General features: G+C 40.4%; 1 protein-coding gene across 3 annotated transcripts in view; it reads left to right on the forward strand.

Moving 5' to 3' along the window:
• The first annotated feature begins 2,553 nt into the window (after nt 1-2,553).
• LOC124715969 (protein germ cell-less) overlaps nt 2,554-19,161 on the forward strand; it is a 111,248-nt gene continuing 94,640 nt past the window's right edge. For 2 of the 3 annotated variants that reach the window (XM_047243135.1, XM_047243134.1), the window contains exons 1-2: nt 2,554-2,886; nt 11,824-11,947. In XM_047243135.1, coding sequence (XP_047099091.1) covers nt 2,741-2,886; nt 11,824-11,947 — 270 coding nt within the window. In that variant the 5' untranslated portion in view covers nt 2,554-2,740. Of the gene's footprint in view, nt 2,887-11,823; nt 11,948-19,161 lie in introns of those variants that run through there. The other variant, XM_047243136.1, reaches the window with a different exon arrangement.

The raw sequence follows: 19,161 nt of genomic DNA on the forward strand, positions 1-19,161 counted from the left end.
AGTGGCTAGTTGCCTTCTGCTGCATGGACATGTTGTATTTCTTTCCTTGGGATCAATTTTTTTGTTTTAATTGACTGACTGTCATGTTGTTTTGTTCCAGTCAGTTCTGGCGGGTGCTCAGGACTTTCTCCCCTGGGTGCTATGTTTCTCTGAGATGGTTGTGCACTCTCCATTAAGAGGGCAGGAGTGCAGTACACACAAACCTGGGCCCCTGCCTATTCGGCCACCATACTCACTTTTATGCTTCACGGGCCATATATGGCCCCTGTTTTGCCTTGGGAGGTCGTTTGTCAACAAAAGAGTTGCTGAGCTATTTACCACCTAGTATCCTGCATCTGGGGACACAAGCAGTGCCAATATATGACGTGCAGGCTGTGGTACACAGTGCTGCAGTGGCAGGCACCTATTCTCATCTGTACGAATATTTGTCCACGTGAAACTGCAACTGTATTCCTCCACTGATGGGTACTTAGGTCGCTGCTCAGCTCCTCAATAGCCAGTTCAGCTGCAGACTGATTGCCAGCTGCCCTTTAGCCTTTGCTTTAATCACAATGCATGCCATTGCTGCTACTTATCAGAGAGCACCTCCTCATGCCTTCGCCGGAATCACAGTCGCTGGACGCCTACAGAGGCTCCAGAAGGCCCTGCTTTGCCTTTGCCTGGATCACTGCCACCGTCCATCTGTCAGCCACTCTGGAAGGTCCCACTTCACGGAACTTGCACCTTGAGTGCTCACGAGCTCACAGCCTTATTGTAGGACTGTGTTGCTACACACCCACAGCATCTCCCTGCTCATCGCCAGAACCAACAATCGTGGACTTCTTCATAGTGGGCACTAACTATGCACCGTCACAAAAGACCATTTTGGATAAATGTTGTTTATATTTTGTTTGATGATATTTTGGAGTTTTTCCATTAAATATGTATACACTGTTTACTCTTAAGACAGGCTTCTGAAACAGGCAAATAAAAATAGTGAGAGGATCTCTGGATAAATAAATAGATGGACTATCTATAACTATACAATAGCCAACGAAAATACCACATGTTTCCTGTAAATTGCTTTGGCACATCAACTTGACCTAATCAGTAGTTCTGTGTTAGCTTGCACTTAAAAAGTTCACATCCTATCAGGGAATGGGTGAACGACTATCCAGTAAACTTTTGTCGATTGTAGTTGGCAACAACCTCAAGCTACAAAACAGCACAAGAATACTCAGCTCAATTTGTCACTTATCACAAGCTATATTGCATCTAATGCTGTATGAATGACACTTCCAGATCTTTCTGTGCATTATGACCTTAAGCTACAAGCAAGCACAAGCACAACCTACAAGCAAGTATCTATGTTTTAATGGTGTATTGTACTATACTCTTAACCACAGTCCATAATGTTGGCTTTTTTCGCCTTTGAATAAGCCAATGTCCTTCCTTGGCCTGTGTATCATCCACTCGCGTAGCTTAATACCCTCTCTGCCGTATCATTTTCCAATTACGTTCCGTTTCAGTTTGTTCCTTATCTATTTGTTTGTTTTCCTGTTTCTCCTAGTCATTTTGTGTAGCGTGTACATCTCTAATTGTTTGCGAGCTACAAGGCGCAGTGGTCAGCATACTGGACTCGCGTTCAATGGGACGACGGTTCAAATCCCTGTCCGAATATAAAAATTTCTGTTCCCGTCATTTTCCTAACTCGGTCAAAGCAAATGGCATGATGGTTCATTGAAAGGACACGGACGATTTTCCTCCCCCTTCTTTCCTAATCTGAGCTTGTGCTCTGTCTCTGATGACCTCGTTCTCGACAATATGTTAAAACTAAAGTCGTCCATCCTCATTGCTCGCAGATTCACCCATCAACTTTGAATGGTTTTGTGTTACGTGTCCACGTCTCCCTGCCACAAGTCAAAACTGTAATATAGACTGGCGGTAAACGTTCCATTTCCGAAACATTCGGAAAGTTAAGTTTGAATACCCGATGCACCACAGTCATTTTTATTCTTATATTTTCTTTCCTTGTTCATACAGCGTGCTATTCATCTCCCGTAGATGAAAAACCCTCATTTCATTATATTATATTACTTCATTGTTTACGAACATGCGATTGCTCTGCTCATCTGGGGGGGGGGGGGGGGGAGGGGGGGTAATGTAATGTACAACTTGCGTACTCTTCGCATTTACGGAAACTCCTTCACCCTCATTTATAATCAGTCTTTTGATAAGAAAAACTTCGCCTCGTAGTCCTAGACCATTATTTTGTACATATTTGCACGTGCTGCTGTAATGTCCCTCCTGTGAACATTAGCAGTCGTAAAAGCAGGAAACAAACTGTTAATATTTCTACGAAACAACAAAAAATACTAGGCGTACGTGAACGTCAAATTACTACACGTTTGTCTGTTAGCTCTCGATGTAACTCCACATTGACCACAGAGTTAACTTTGACATATCACAGTGGATCATCTTTCATTTCAAGTCCTTAGAGTTGTGGGCGTGTTGCGGATTATCTTTGCAAACTTTTATTTGCTCATGTTTATAAATAGCAAGAGAAAGTTTACATTGATGTAGAGGCGTCAGCAAAGAGCGTCGCGTCTGTTGAACGTTACGCACAGTGAGATGGTAGCATTGGTTGAAATAATTTTTATAATGGAATTAATTATTTGTTAATGACATCACGACATCGTCACGCATTGAAAGTGAACAGCTATATTACCGTGAGGGCGCACTATTTATTTCCGAAAGAGACATGGGCTCGACGTTTGCAAAATTGTTGAGAGACAATTGCCGCCCCGACATTTTAGCAGATAATGTACGGCAGCTTGTTGGAAAGAAAAGAAAACGAAGCGAAGAACCCGAACCTGAATTGAACGACCGAATGCGGGCGCCCAAAAAGTAAGTTTCAATAACTCAGCACGAATCGTATATGCGACGGAGTTTATTTCGTAATTCTTGCCATTTACTTAAAATTCAACTTTCTTCTTACCAGTATAATACCGTTGTGTGAGTTGTAAATACTTACATATGTATCTTAATTTTTCCTTGATTTTTCTTTTGCATCTGGAACCAGAAGCCAATCGGTAATAGCAACTGTCATCTTACCCCCCCCCCCCCCCCCAACCCCGCCTTTGCTTAATGTGAATCTTTCTTTACTTTATGACAGAATTACGGCCACGACGTGGAAAATTATTGTGTAGTTTTCCGATAAATGCTCGCAGCAGTGCGTCACCTGGGGGATGTTATGAGACAATACAAAGTAACTTAGCAAAAACAGAGCAGTTATATTAATGATGAATTTAGAAAACTTAATGGTTAGGAACGTACTTGGATGTGATTCAACAGTTTTATGAGTGTGATAGCAGACTTTTCAACATTGGACGGTAACTTTAACTATGTTTAAACTTTTAATCGGCTGCAACTGAGTTAACAAGATTTCTCCATATTCTGTAATGTTTCTGAGTGTATTAGCACTGTTCCTTTCTGAAAGGCGGCCAGTTTAAATGTAAGAGAAGAAATCCACCAGATCTACAATGTATCTTGTGTTCCGACTTTCGTTATGAACAGGGTGCAGTTTCTCTATTAACCTTGCAACATAATGCCGAAAAATGCCACCTACCCAATATTTTTGAGAATAGACTGTTGGAATATTGCGAATTTTCTCAGATTGGAACCACTATCCCAGTTTCATTGAATGTTTATGTAGTATAGTTTATTTTTGTACTTAGATTATATTTCGCAGTGATATATGGAATAAACCAAAATTGCTTACAAATTTATGTTTGATGCAAAAAATTAAGTAACAATAGGCCAAGGGAAGTGACTGATTCCAGAGGATAAGCCCAACAGCAACTGTCGATACCACATTATAAAACCCCAAAACATTCACCACAATTATTGCCATCCACAAAAAAAAAAAACACCACCAAGAGAAACCAAATTGGAATCTTGACCTAGCAGCAACTCGCGATACCAAACCACCCGTAGCTACAACCACACATTGGAATCAAACACTTCCCTTGACTTATATAGGTCAACAGCAACTCACAATACCAAATCACCAATAACAACAACCAAACAACTCACTCTAGGTGCGACACTACAATCTCTCTCTCTCTCTCTCTCTCTCTCTCTCTCTCTCTCTCTCTCTCTCTCTCTCTCTCTCACACACACACACACACACATACACATACATATATATAAACAAAAACACACACACCAACAAAGAAAAACCACAACCCACCCTGCCCGCCCCTCAAAATCAAAAACCCATAAACAAATAAAAGCCAAAAAAATCTCAATCACACGCTACAAATCAACAAAAACTGCAACAAATGATATCCTCCACAACAAAATCATAAAACAACCACCACCACCAACCCACCTACCTCCAAAAAGCCTTCCCAACAACTAACCCCCCCCCCCCCCAGCTGCAGCCACACATCCCCCCTCTACCCCACATGACACCTCCCTAACCAACAACCCTCGGGCTATACATTGTACTAACTGCCCTTAAAAAACCCTAAAAATACCATAGCTCTCAGGGACACTCTTCCGCCAACAGTACCCATCTAAATGAGACTGAAGTTTAGAAGAGCACCTCATCCCCCTCCCAATAACTTACTTAACGGCCCCCCAAAACCCCTCTATGGTATTCGTACAGGCCCCGGTCTCATAATTTTTAAACTCTAACACTATGATTAACTACTAAATCATTGTACTCCCGCACACCCAACCCCCTATAAGATGAAAACGCGTCTGAAACTATGGTACTCCCCTCTGCTATGAAATCCTCAATTAATCCCACTAATTCCCTTTTCGTCTGCCCTTCCAAAACCGTAATTACACATTCTGAAACCCCCCCCCCCCCCTCCGACACAACAGCCACCCACACACGTACACCAACCAAAGACTTACCCCTCCCATACTTCTTCCTCCCAAACTTCAACTCGTCAACCTCCACCACTACCCCAGGCCCACCCAACTTACCCCTGTACTTAATATACTCTGGACACACGTCACGACAAAATGAAAATCAATCCAGCACAGTCCTCTCACTCACACCAGTCTCGTGCACAGAAACTGTGAGAAGATCTATAACAAAAATGATAAGTCATTAACACAATTTCTCGCATGCCCAACTTAGACTTCTCAAACCAGGAACCTAGCCTTATGGAGTGCCATAGGTTATCCCTACGGCACCTCCACAGATAGCCGTCCCTGGTCCGAGACGCCAGAACTTTCATGAATCGCATTTCCTCCCAACAGACAGCACTTCACCCCTTCGGGCAACAGCCCACAAAGCTGAAGAAACGTGATGAAGGACAATGCACTGTCCCCCATCTGCACACACAAATGCATACTGTTCAATGTGTCATTTATATCCATACCTAACAAAGGCATAGACAAAGTAATTTGGAAAAATTCACACACAACGAACAGCAAACAACACTACAATAACTTAGACACAACAAAAATCTAAATCGTTAACTCACTGAAAACTATTCTTGTAAACGCACAGTCAACAGCAAAACCAAATGTGTCGAGGACTGATACGCAACTGAACCCAATACACCACATAACACGCAACCCATAAACACGTCACCAGAGAGCATCAATGACCACATCAAAATGACACCTATAAACATGCCACACTCACAAACTAAACTCCGCGCCGTCGTGACCTCACACACTACAACAGGATTACGTCACTTTCTGAATCTGTGTATTGCATTTGTCTCTTGTCTCCATCTACAATTCCCTCCACCCCCACCCCACTTCCCTTGATACCAAATTAGCGATTCCTTGATGTCTGAGAATGTGTCCTATCAACTGATCCCTTCTTCTAGACAGATTGTGCCATAACTTTGATTTCTCCCCAATTATGATGATGATGTTTGGTTTGTGGGGCACTCAACTGCACAGTTATCAGTGCCCATACAGATTCATAATCTTTGCACATTCCAGTCTTGTTACTTTCTTGAATGATGATGAAGTGATGAGGACAACATAAAGAACCAGTCCCCAGGTGAAGAAAATCTCGGACCCAGCCAGAAATCGAACCTGGGAACCCATGATCCAGCGGCAGTAATGCGAGCACTAGACCCCGAGCTGTGGACTCCCCAATTCTATTCAGTACCTCCACATTAGTTACAAGATCTACCCATCCAATCTGCAGCATTCTTCTCTAGCACCACATTTCAAGAGTTCCTAGTCTCTTCTTGTCTAAATTGTTTGTTGCCCATGCTCCACTTCCATACATATACTCCATGCAAATACTTTCAGAAAAGACTTCCTAACACTTAAATCTGCATTTGATCTTAACAATTTTTTTTCTTCAGAAATGCTTTTCTTGCCATTGCCATTCTACATTTTATATCCTCTCTACTTTGGCCATCATCAGTTATTTTGCTTCTTCTACTTTGTGTCTCATTTCCTAATCTGATTCCATCAGCATCATCCGATTTAATTCGCCAACATTCTGTTAGTCTTGTTTTGCTGATGTTGATGTTAATCTTATATCCTCCTTTCAAGACACAGTCCATTCCGGTCAATTGCTCTTCCAAGTCCATTATTGTTCTGACAGAATTACAATTTCATTGGCAAACCTCAGAGTTTGTATTTCTTCTCCCTGAACTTTAATTTCTGCTCCTAATGTTTCTTTTATTTCGTTTATTGCTTCCGCAAGGTACAGATTGAATATTAGCAATAGGCTACAGTCCTGTCTCCCTCCCTTCTCAGCCAATTCTTCTCTTTCATGCTCCTCAACTCTTATAACAGCCATCTGGTTTTTGTACAAATTGTAAATAGCCTTTTGCTTCCTATATATTACCCCTGCTGCCTTCAGAATTTCAAAGAGAGTATTACAGTCAACAATGTCTAATGCTTTCCCTGAGTCTATAAATGCTATATGTTTACATTTCTTTAACCTATCTGCTAATTTTAGTCATGCCGTTAGTATTGCTTCATGTGTTCCTACATTTCTCTTAAATCCAAACTGATCTTCCTCAAGGTCAGATTCTACCAGTTTTTCCGTTGTTCTGTAAAGAATTTGTCTCAGTACTTCGCAGCCATGACTTATTAAGCTGATAGATAAGTATTATTAACACCTGCCAGCATCTGCTATCTTTTGAATTGGAATTATTATATTGTCAATACTTACCTCAGCTCAGTACAGCCGATAGATACACATAAAACAGAACTGAAAATTTACATTCCTAGGTTTCGGAACTTTGTTCCTTCATCAGGGAGGGAAGAAGGGAAAGTGGATTCAGTTACTCACAACCCAGGTTATGAAGCAACAGGGAAAGGTAAACAGGGAGGGTAGCAAGGATGGAGGCATGGTTGTCAGAGGGAAGCCAAAGATATTCTACTGTAAGTACTGTGCCAGCTTCAAACCAAAGAGGATGCATACAGAAGTAAAGAGGTATATAGTATAAAGATAAACACAACTATGTAGGATGAAAAGATGCGTGAATGGCTAAAGAGGAAAGGGAATGAGGAGAAGACTGAAGAGTGAATGGGAGTGAGGTGGTTTAACGTAGGTTCAGTCCAGGGGGATGGCGGGATGAAAGGATGTGTTGGAGTGCAAGTTCCCATCTCCACAGTTCAGAGGGACTGGTGTTGGGTGGGAGAAGCCAAATGGCACATACGGTGTAGCAGGTTCCTAGGTCCCTAGAATTATGCTGGAGGGCATGCTCCGCTACTGGGTATTGGGCATCTCCTAGGCGGACAGTTCGTCTGTGTCCGTTCATGCGCTCAGCCAGTTTGGTTGTTCCCCTCTCTCCTCCCTGATGAAGGAACAAAGTTCCGAAAGCTAGGAATGTAAATTTTCAGTTCTGTTTTATGTGTATCTATCGGCTGTACTGAGCTGAGGTAAGTACTGGCCAGCCCCTCTATCTCTTTGTTAGTATTTGTTTCACATCTTATATGAGATTTTCCATTAATTATTATATTGTTCTTGAAGTCTGAGGGTATTTCGTCTGTCTCCTACATCTTGCACACCAGAGAGCAGAGTTTTGTCATGGCTGGCTCTCCCAAGGCTATCAGTAGGTCTGATGGAATGTCATCTGCTCCTGAGGCCTTGTTTTGACTTAGGGCTTTTACTGGTGTGTCAAATTCTGCTCCCAGTATCATGTTTCCCATCTTATCTTCAACTAAGTCCTATTCCATTTCTACAATGGTGCGTGCAAGTTCGTCTCCCTTGTATAGACCCTCTATATACCATTTAGCTTATACACAACCTCAGGCTCCTTCAATTTATCCAGGCCCCATACCCTAAATTTCCAACCTTTTTTGCAATTTCTTCAGTATTACTCGGCAGGTCATAACCAATAAACTATGGTCAGAGTCCACAGGCTCCTAGAAACATCTTAAAGTTTAAAATCTGGTTCTGAAATCTCTGTCTTAAAAATATATAATAAATTACCTCTATTTGAATTTGTATTTTTAACCCTGTATTCACCTCATCAGAAGTCGTATTTCTCCTGAACCAAACTTCATTAATTCCCAGTATATCTAACTTCAACTTATCTATTTCCCTTTTCAAATTTTCTAACCTACCTCCCCGATTAAGGGATATAAGATTCTGTTCTGATCCTCTTTTATTTTTATATTTATATAAACTAAAAAACATTTTTTAAACTGGATTTGCACTAATACACAGAATTAGAAACACGATTTTCCACTTCTTCTGTATTTTCGGCACTATGCCGGACTTCTCTTTTCTCTCTCTTCAGGAAGTTGGTTTCCACTTGATGAAGAAGTGTTTTGCACTGTTTCCAACTTTGAGTTTACCTTTTTTCTTAGAATTTGCCTTTGCTTTATACAAACATCCACAGATAAGATGTTCCTTCAGTTTTCGCTTGGCAGTCAGTTATAAATCAAGCTTCCTGCATTTCCGGGGTTCCTATCTGTTACTTTCAGCCCTCTGCTGCAGATATAAGTTTCCCTAGCTCTTGTGTTGTCAAGAAAACCTCTGTTTAGACGTGGTGTTCCATTTACCGTTAAAAGAAGTATTTACAGGTGTTTGTACCATTTACGGTGCATAATTGGTACAGTTTGTTTTTCAGATTCTGTAAATTGATTTTGCATGATTCCCATGGTGTTAGTTTTGCTATGAATCTGTGGTTTTCTTTTCAAGTACTAAAGTTCTCTGAATATATGTATATATCTGTTGCTCCTCTCCATATTAGTATAGCCTCATTCCCAAAACCCACTTCTTCTAGGCCTTTGTCTGCACTGCTCAGTATAAAATCATCTTAAGCTGTAATTTCTGTTTGTTTGAAATTTTGTATGTAGGGCCTATATATTTTGGAATAGATTATTTGCTTGAAAGTACCTGACTCACTACACACTAGTAAAACTGCGTTGTTGGCGTACGTAACTAGTTTCTCATTATATACAAAATGAAGAGTAGAAGTCTTTATTACTTAACCCTGTGCTACTTTGTATTTCACTTCCAGAAAATCAAAGTAAACATTTTTCTCTGTGTTTCTGGATTTATGTTTTATTGTAGTGCACTCTGTTTTCAGTGAAGGTTTCTATAATATCTGCAGCTTTTCATCTAATGCCATAGCAGTGCAGTTTCTCTAAAAGGATTCTGTGACAGACACAGTCAGAAGAGTTGGAAACTTCTAAGTACACAGAGATACTGTCTTCATATCATCCAGCACCTCAACTGTGCATGTTACAAACTTTGCCACTGCATTTTTTGTAGATCTTTCCTTTGCAGACCCATCTTGTGCTTCAAGGAAGATATGTTGCTTCTATATGAAGTTTACCATTCTATCTTTAATCACTGTTTGTACTATTTTAGATAGAATAGTAGTTATAGTTACGGCTCTATAATTTCCTGTATCTCGTTTACACCTGCTTCAAACACTGGCACTACCTTATGGCTCTCCTTTATCAGTGACTTTAATTAGTGGCACTACCTTCCTAATTTTTATGCTTTTTGGAAAAACTACTTTGATATTTAGCATAGCATTTTCCCATATTTGCTGATATGCCATCCAGACCCTTTGTATTTTTATGTTTTAGTGCTCTAATTGTTTTTGAAACTTCCAATTAATCTGTAAGGAATAGGTATATACTATTCAGTAACCTCTTTGCTGCTTTCTATGCTTTTTAATACTGCTATGTTTTGTTTTAAAAGTTGTTGATTGAAACTATTACACACTTGTTGTGGATTTGTCAATTCTTTCCACCCCCTTGTCAATGTTGTGTTTGTATCTTTTCTGTTTTCCTTTATATAGGTCCAAAATGTTTTGCAGGTGTTGGAGGAAGTTTGTATTTTTAGTTTTTGATGACTAACTTATACTTCTGTTGTCATTCTATGGTGTGCTTTCTTCTTGTTCCTGTAAGCTTTCAGGTCACTTCTTGTTTTTTTAAACTTCTATGATGATCCATTTCTTGTTTGGTTTGCCGCTAATGGTTCTGCATACTTTAGTACAAGCTACATTATGTGACATCCTTAATATATCACAGAAGGTTTCCCAGCTATTTTCTACACTGCCTTCTTTATAAACATGATCTCATTTTTCTGCTGTTATAAGATTACCAATTTTAGTTTATTTAAATTCAGCCACTATGCTATCCTAGTCTTTTATACTGTCTTGCAGTTGAGTTGTTTGTCCAAAATGGTCTGCAACAACAGTATATACAACCTGAATTGTATGTCTGTCAGAAGGTATATTTGAAAGATATGCTCTCATAATGTACGAGATGTTTCTATCCATTGTGTCTGATTTTTTACATGACACTGGAGATACAGTATATAACCTATTTTCCCATCATCCAAGAAAGTGAAAAGATGCTGTGTCAAATTAATGACAGTCTTGGCATCTGGATCCATATAATTTATAAAATACCTTTTCAGTGGAAGATCACCTATATCAGTCAATTCATATAGTTTCTGACCACTTAACAGAATACAAATGGCATGTTAAAAATCAAGCTTTGGAAAAATCCAGCTCAAAAAGTTACGTTAAATGAAGTAGACATCTTGTCTCATGCATCGACTTACTAAGATCCTTTTGTCAAAGAGACTGTAGAAATTGGAATTTGCAGTAGCAATGTTAACTGGAACAGTGGCTATAATCTTAGTCATCCATGGAAGAGGGCTCGTGATGTTGAGGGACTATAGAGAAGTTTGCTGAGTTTATGTTCCAAAGGAAGTGGTGGTATTGCTAGTGTCCCCCAATCGCCAACATTGGCATAATTTATGGCAGTGTGATGCCACAAAGATGTGGGTCAACCAATCACATTCTGTTTACTCATTACTAAAAGGCCATCACAGAAGCAATTAAAACAATTAGTTGTCCTACTGAAGGTAATAAAGGTAATTGTTGGAACCAAGAGTTTTTATTTTAGTTTGACATAGAAAGAGGAATGGAATGGCACATTTCATACATATTAGTTACATTCCATTAATGACATTCGATTATGATCGCAACCTACTCCCCATGTGATAAAATCTTGCTTCACAGTGTCACTAATTCAGTCATGAGACTCTTGTAACTGGCTTTTAATGTAAGCCGTTTTTTATAAAAAGACTCAAGTTTTAATAAAGAAGTTGACTGCCAGGTAGAGCACTAGGACGTTTAAGGAACCAAAATGTGCGTTTTTGTTGTTAGTTCAAAGACACTGAAGTAAAACAAAAGAGGAAGTGTAGTTCGTGACAACTGTGACAGTACTCCCATTTATTACATTATGGAAAGTTTTCTTTTTTGTCTCCTGCTCCATGACCCGTCGAGAGCTGCTCCGACTTTCATTACCAACTATAGCAGCCGTGACTATCAATTGAATTAATGGTAACATCTTTTACATTTCCAGGAAAAAGCTGATGTGTACCCCAAAATACATTCACAAGACCTTGTTCACTGAGGGAAAGGGGAGTGATGTGACTGTGAATGCATTGGACAGACAGTGGAAACTGCACAAAATATATCTTTCTCAAGTAAGTATATCATGACATCATGTTGTTTATAGTTTTTCGACACCTGCCAATAAATTAAATCAAAGAGTACCTTGACCCAAGGTTTAAATTCAAGTATGCTTTTAGGTAATTACTTACTCTGTTAAAAACTGATGTGTGCAGAAGAATATATTTCTTACACTCTAATGGGCTAAAGACAATAGCAACACAGAAACAGAAAATTCATATCAGGTGCTATAACTGTACAGCGTAGCCACAGCTTTTGGTCAGGATCCATGCAAACAGTACTGAGCTCACAAATGAGATGCTAAGTCTGAAATCCATGAAAACTTCCTGGGAAACTTAAAACTCTTGTGAATGCAATTAAAAAAGAAATGTTTGTCATCAAATGTGGTTTTCCTTAAAAAGATAGTAGAACACCTACTCATCAGTATCCGTTATGTGTATAAGTGGACATGTAAAAGGCCAAAATTGTGTAAGCTTGAATTTTTTACTTGATGAAGAGCATGCGAAGTAAACTGTGGACAAGCGAGACAAATGGGGGGGGGGGGGGGGAGTAGGGATATATACTTAGTCTTAGGAAGGACTAGTAAGGTTCATGTTGCTTGAGGCAGATTGTCAACATGGGGACTGGCCGCGTAGCCTTGCCTATTCACCCTGTGAATGGCCAAGTGGCCACTCCTTCAGCAGGGTCTGAGCAGGCTCATTGGGGCAAGGGATTTACTAGTTATCAGGAGCTCCAGTATTAGGTGTGTTATGAAGTCCCTTAGGAAAATAGCATCTAGTGCTGGAAAGAACGCCAGTGTTTGCTTGATACATCTGACAGGGGCCTCAACCAAGATATAGAGGAGGTCTCGTATGTGGCTATCGAGGGTGCAGGATGCAGTCATTTGCAAATTGTATCTCTTGTCTGCAACAAGATGCCTGTCTCTTGGGTTGTGAGACCATTGTCCATTCATACGAGTGGCTGGTGGAAGTGGTGAAGACTGCTGGCCCTGCCTATGTGGTGCAAGCAGAGCTTGCAAATTATTTGCAGAATCCAGTTCTGAGTGGAGCAGAAAAGAGAATATTTAGTAGTGGTATGAGGTATCCTCCATCATACACCATCCTGTGTCTTGCATAGCATATTTAGCAGAATTTAATTGGATAGATAAGAATTCTATTCACCATGTGGCGGGAGAACACATGCATAAAAGAAGGTTGTAATTAGGCAAGCTTTTGGAGCCAGTGGCTCCTTCTGGCAGAAGGGTTGAAGGGGAAGGAAGAAGGGTGTAGAAAGAGGACTGGAGAGGTCTAGGAAAAGGGGTAGGTTTTGGGAAAGTCACCCAGAATGGCGAGTCAGGAGAGGCTTACTGCACGGGACAAGAAGGAAAGACTGATTGTTGGGGACTGCATCAAATGGGATTTGAAGACCTGAGAGGTTATAGGTGGAAGACAGTGTAATATGCAAGACAGAGATTACTGCTTGAACATCATGCGTGAGTTAATAAGAGTGAAAAGCTACATGCATGATATGTAACAGAGGTGGGAGGTGCTGGTTAAAATTAAACACGTAAGACAATGAAAGATATAGAAAATGAAAACGGAGTGAAGGAAAGAGTAGTTACTGGGAAGAAATGCTGAGATGCAAGAAATAACATAAATTAAGACCAGGTGGGTGGCAAGAACCAAGCACATGTTGTAGCGCTAGTTCCATCTGCAGAGTTGTGAGAAACTGGTGACTGGGGGAAGAATCCAGATGGCGTGTGTGGTGAACCTGGCGCCGAGGTCACGAATGTCATGTTGTGGTGCATGTTCTGCAACGAGATATTGCATGTTGCCAGTATACACCCTCTGCCTTTACCTCTTCACCCTAACTGATAATTTGACAGTAGTCATGCCAATGTAAAAGGCTGAACAGTGTTTACACGACAGTTGGTACATGACATGTTTCACAGGTGGATCTTCCTTTGATAGTATATGTTTTGCCAGCTACAGGGCTGCTATAGGTAGTGGTAGGAGGGTGCATATGGCAGGTCTTGCAGTGGGGCAGTTACAGGGGTTCTCATTTCAGGGCACGATTTTAGGAAGTCATGGCCATGTCGAATTAACTGATTAATACATTCCAGACCAGGTGGTGTGCTCCAAAGTTGTTTTTTGGAGGTATCAGCAATACCAGGATTGGATGTGATGGTCTGGGAAGTCTGCTTTTGAATGAGGTTGGTGGGGTAATTCTTACCAACAACTTCACCTTTGAGGGGCAGACATACCCTTATATCAGGGGTATGACTATGGGAGCCAGGATGGTTCCTTCCTATGCCAACTTTTTCATGGGTCGCTTGGAGGGTCTTTCGTGGGATCCATAAGTCTTCAGCCCCTGGTTCGGTTTAGGTACATTGATGACCCATGGTGAGGCCAACTTTTTAAAACTCCTGTCATCTCTGAATACCTTCTCCCAATTAAGTTTCACATGGTCCTATTCTGAATCCCATGCCACTTTCCTCGATGTTGATCTCATCCTCACTAAAGGCCAGCTACACACTTCTGTCCACATTAAACCTACCAACAAACAACAGTACTTACATTTTGACAGTTGCCTTGGCATTTGAGACAAACGTATTTGTTTGGTTGCAGACCCTTTACAGTATTACACCACCTTCTCAACTCAGCCTTCGCTGTGCATACTTACCCCACCAGGTTATTTCAAAAGCAGATTTCCTGGGCCATCACATCCAATCTTGGTACTGTTGATCCCTCCAAAAACCAACTTCAGAGCACACCACTAGTCACTCAGTATTATCCTGGTCTGGAATGTGTTAATCAGCTACTTCGATGTGGCCATGACTTCCTAAAATCGTGCCCTGGTGAGATTTTGCCACACTACCCCAAGAATAGCTTTTCATTGCCCTCCCAATCTCCATAATATTCTTGTCAGACCCTATGTGCTTTCTGCACCCATCTCCCTGCCTTATGGCTCCTACCCCTGTAACCATACCTGCTCCAAGTCTTGCCCTACCACCACCTATAACAGCCATGTAACTGGCAAAATGTATAGTATCAAAGGGAGAGCCACCTGTGAAATGACATGACATGTACCAGCTGTTTTGTAAACACTGTTCAGCCTTTTACATCGGCATGACTACCACCAAATTATCAATTGGGGTGAATAGGTAAAGGCAGGGGGTGTACACTGGCAACATGCAATATCCTGTTGCAGAGCATGCTCTACAACATGACATTCGTGGCCTTGGCTCCATGTTCACCATACATGCCATCTGGATTCGTCCCCCAGACCCCAGTTTCTCACAACTCTGCAAGTTGCTACAACGTGTGCTTGGTTCTTGCCATCTGCCTGGCCTGCGTCTCAGCATTTCTTCATAGTAACTACTCTTTTCTTCACTCTGTTTTCATTTTCTACATCTTTCATTGTCTTACCCATCTGTTTTTAACGGCCCCTCCCATCTCTGTTACATATAATGCACATAGCTTTACACTCTTATTAACTCATGGCAGTAATCTCTGTCTTCATATTACACTGTCTTCCAGCTATAAGCTCTCAGGTCTTCAAATTCCATCTATGCAGTCCCCAACAATCAGTCTTTCCTTCTCATCCCGTGCATTAAGCCTCCTCTGACCAGCAGTTCAAGATGAGTTTCCTGAAATCTACCCTTTTTCCTAGACCTCTCCAGTCCTTTTACTTCACCCCCCTTCCTTCCCCATCAACCCTTCTGCCTGAAGAAGGAGCCACTGGCTTTGAAAGCTTGCCCAATTCCAACCTTCTTTTATGTGTGTGTTCTGCTGCAGCTTGGAGAGTAGATTTGTTATCTATCCAATCAAATTAGTTTGTTAAAAACAGAGTATACATGTAGGTGTAATACACCTTGTTGACATAGAGATTACTAGAATTACAGCTCACTCTGAGTGGACAACTAAAGTGCAGAAAGTTGTATTTGTCAGTTTCAAAGTAACCAACCTATTATTCACCTTAAGTGATTAAGGGAAACCATTAGAGAGTCCCGATAGGGATTTAATCCTCCTCCTCCTCTTCCTCTTCCTCTTCTTGCTCCCCCTGCTGCCCCCATTCACATTTGCCTCCCAACTATGACTTCTGTGTTTTAACCATTGTACATCCTTTTTTGGCAATTGCCTTTTGTAACAGCTTTCAGTGAAGAAAAATACAGAGCACAATTATTTTACTATCCATTCAGTAAGTCAGCCAAAAGAGCCAAGCAACTTGTGTTAGGAATATAGGCAGGGAAAGTAGAAACTAAACAGAAGCATAAAATGAAAGGAAAGGAGGAAGGGGTTAATTCTAGCTAAATAATGTCATTTGATAGGGGACAGATGGTAGCAGCAGATTTGATGCCTCAATTTGAATTCCAACATGCATTACTTCACTGAAGTGGGCTTTTATTCTGGGGACTTTGCAGTTTTTTTAGATTTGATGGTCTAAGGAAACTGCAGAAGGGTGCAAGGCTAACACAGAACAAGGGTACACCTAACAACATTCAGTGTTGTAGTTGTAAATTGTTGTAACTGTATAACTGTCTTGGGGAAGAACCAGAGTTCCAAGTGTTAAAAGAAAGCACTGAAGCTCAAATTGTTATAGGTGCTGTAAGGTGGCTAAAGCCAGAGATAAGTTCATCTGAAATTTTTACAAAAGGCCTTACAGTGTTCAGAAAGCACACATTCTATACAGTTGGTAGTGGGAGTGTTTATTGCTGTTGGAATTAGTTTACTTAAATGTAGTAAAACTGAAGTAGATGGCTCCTATGTGTTAGTATGAGTAGAGGTTATACTTCATAACCGGAATAAATTATATGTTGGTTCCTTTTACCCTCACCCTCCCCCCACTCATACAATACAGTTGCTGAACACTGAACAGTTCAAAGAAAATTTGAGTCTCATCACAAATAGGTACCCCACTAATACAATTATAGTTGGTAGTGACTTCAGTCTATCCTCGATATGTTGACAAAAATACATGTTTTAAGTCCATGGTAGGCATAAAACGTTATCCAAAATCATAATGAATGCTTTCTCAGAAAATCATTTTGTACAATTAGTTGAGGGGCCCACTTGAAGTGTAAGTGGTTGCAAAAACATGCTTGACCTCTTAGCAACAAACGATGCCGAGCAGATGGGAGCATCATGACGGATATAGGGATTAGTGACCACAAGGCTGTTGTAGCAAAACTGAATACCATAATATCCAAATCCACCAAAAATTACACAAAACAGATCTGTGTAAGCATAGACCAGTTGTGGTTTAAATTCAAAGAAATAGTATTGATGACAATTGAGAGAGATATATGGAATACATTAATAAGAGGTGCTAATGGTCTCTTATGGCACACAAAACAGGTCAGAACACTGTTGCAGAAGCAATGAAAGAAGTATGCCAAATTTTAAAGAATGAAAAATCCCAAGATTGGTGAAGTTTTACTGAAGCTTGAAACTTAGCATGAACTTCAATGTGAGTTGCTTTTAACGGTTTCCATAATGAAACTCTTTCTTAGACACTGGCAGAAAATCTGACGGGGTTCTGGTAGTATGGAGAGTACACCAGTGCCAACACGTAATCAATACCATCACTGTAGGATAGCAATGGTAATGTCACTGATGACAGTGTCACTAAGCAGAGTCACTAAACAAGGTTTTCCAAAATTCCTTCACTAAAGAAGGCGAAGCAATATTCCAAAAGTCGGATCAAGAACAACTGCTAACATGAGCAACTTGGAAGTAGATATCATTGGTGTAGCACAGCAGGCTAAATCATTGAATGAAGGCAAGCCCTCCAGTCCAGAAAGTACACCAGTCAGGGTCTTTTCATAACATGCTGAAACACTAGTTCCATACCTATCAATATGTACAAACTGCTCTTCCTTCCCCTTCAACCCTTCTGCCTGAAGGAGGAGCCACTGGCTCCGAAAGCTTGCCCAATTGCAAGGCTGGAAAGTTGCACAGATCACACCAGTACCGTAGAAAGGAAATACGAGTAATCCACTGAATTACAGAGCCATATCACTAATGTCTGTGTGCAGTAGGATTTTGGAACATATACTGTGTTTGAACCTTATGAATTACCTCAAAGATAATGATTTATTGACAGATATCCAATGCAGATTCAGAAAATATCATTCTTGCCAAACACAACTACTCTTTATTTACTTGAAGTAATGAATGCCATCAACAGGGGATTTCAGATTGATTCCATACTACTAAATTTCCAGTTGTGCAACTGGATTCATAATTTTGTGTCAGAAAGGTCACAGTTCGTAGTAACTGACGGAAAGTCATCGAGTAAAATAAAATTGATATCTGGTGTTCCTCAAGGAAGTGTTATAGGCCCCCTGCTGTTCCTGATCTACATAAATGATCTAGGAGATAGTTTGAGCAGCCCTCTTAGATTGTTTGCAGATGATACTGTCATTTACTGTCACATAAAGTCTCAAATGTTCAAAACCAGTGGCAAAATCATTTATACAAGATATCTGTGTGGTGTGAAAGGTGGCAATTGACTCTAAATAATGAAAAGTGTTAAGTTAGCCATATAAGTACTAAAAGGAATCTGTTAAATTTTGGTTACACGATAAATCACACATATCTAAAGGCCATGAATTCAACTAAATTCTTAGGGATTGCAATTATGAATAACTTAAATTGGAATGATCACATAGATAATGTTGTGAGAAAGGCGGGCCAAAGAATACATTTTATTGGCAGAACACTTAGAAGGTGTGACAGGTCTATTAAAGAGACTTCTTTCTCTATGCTTGACCACCCTTTTCTAGAGTATTACTATATAGTGTGGGAGTCACATCAGATAAGGAGGACATAGAAAAAGTTCAGAGATGGGCTGCTCATTGTGTATTGTCATGAAACAGGGAAGAGGGTGCCATGGATATGATAGTTGAATTGGGGTGGCAGCCATTGAAGCAGAGGCAGACAGGATCTTGTCATGCAAGTCCAGTCACAAATTTTATGCTCTGAGTGTGAAAATATTTTGTTGTCACCCATCTACATAGGAAGAAATGATCATTGTAATAAAATAAGGGAAATTGGAGCTCACACAGAAAGATTTAAGTGTTTGTTTTTTCTGCACACTTTTTGAGAGTGGAACTGTACAGTAATAGTGTGAAGGTAGTTTGATGAGCCCGTGGCAGGCATGTAATTGTGAATTGCAGAGTAGTGATGCAGATGATGGTGAATGCCTACTCCTTGTATGGATATATACCTGCAAAGTGCTCTTCAGG

This window comes from Schistocerca piceifrons, chromosome 1, assembly GCF_021461385.2.
Source record: "Schistocerca piceifrons isolate TAMUIC-IGC-003096 chromosome 1, iqSchPice1.1, whole genome shotgun sequence".
In the NCBI taxonomy this organism is placed as follows: Eukaryota; Metazoa; Arthropoda; class Insecta; order Orthoptera; family Acrididae; genus Schistocerca; species Schistocerca piceifrons.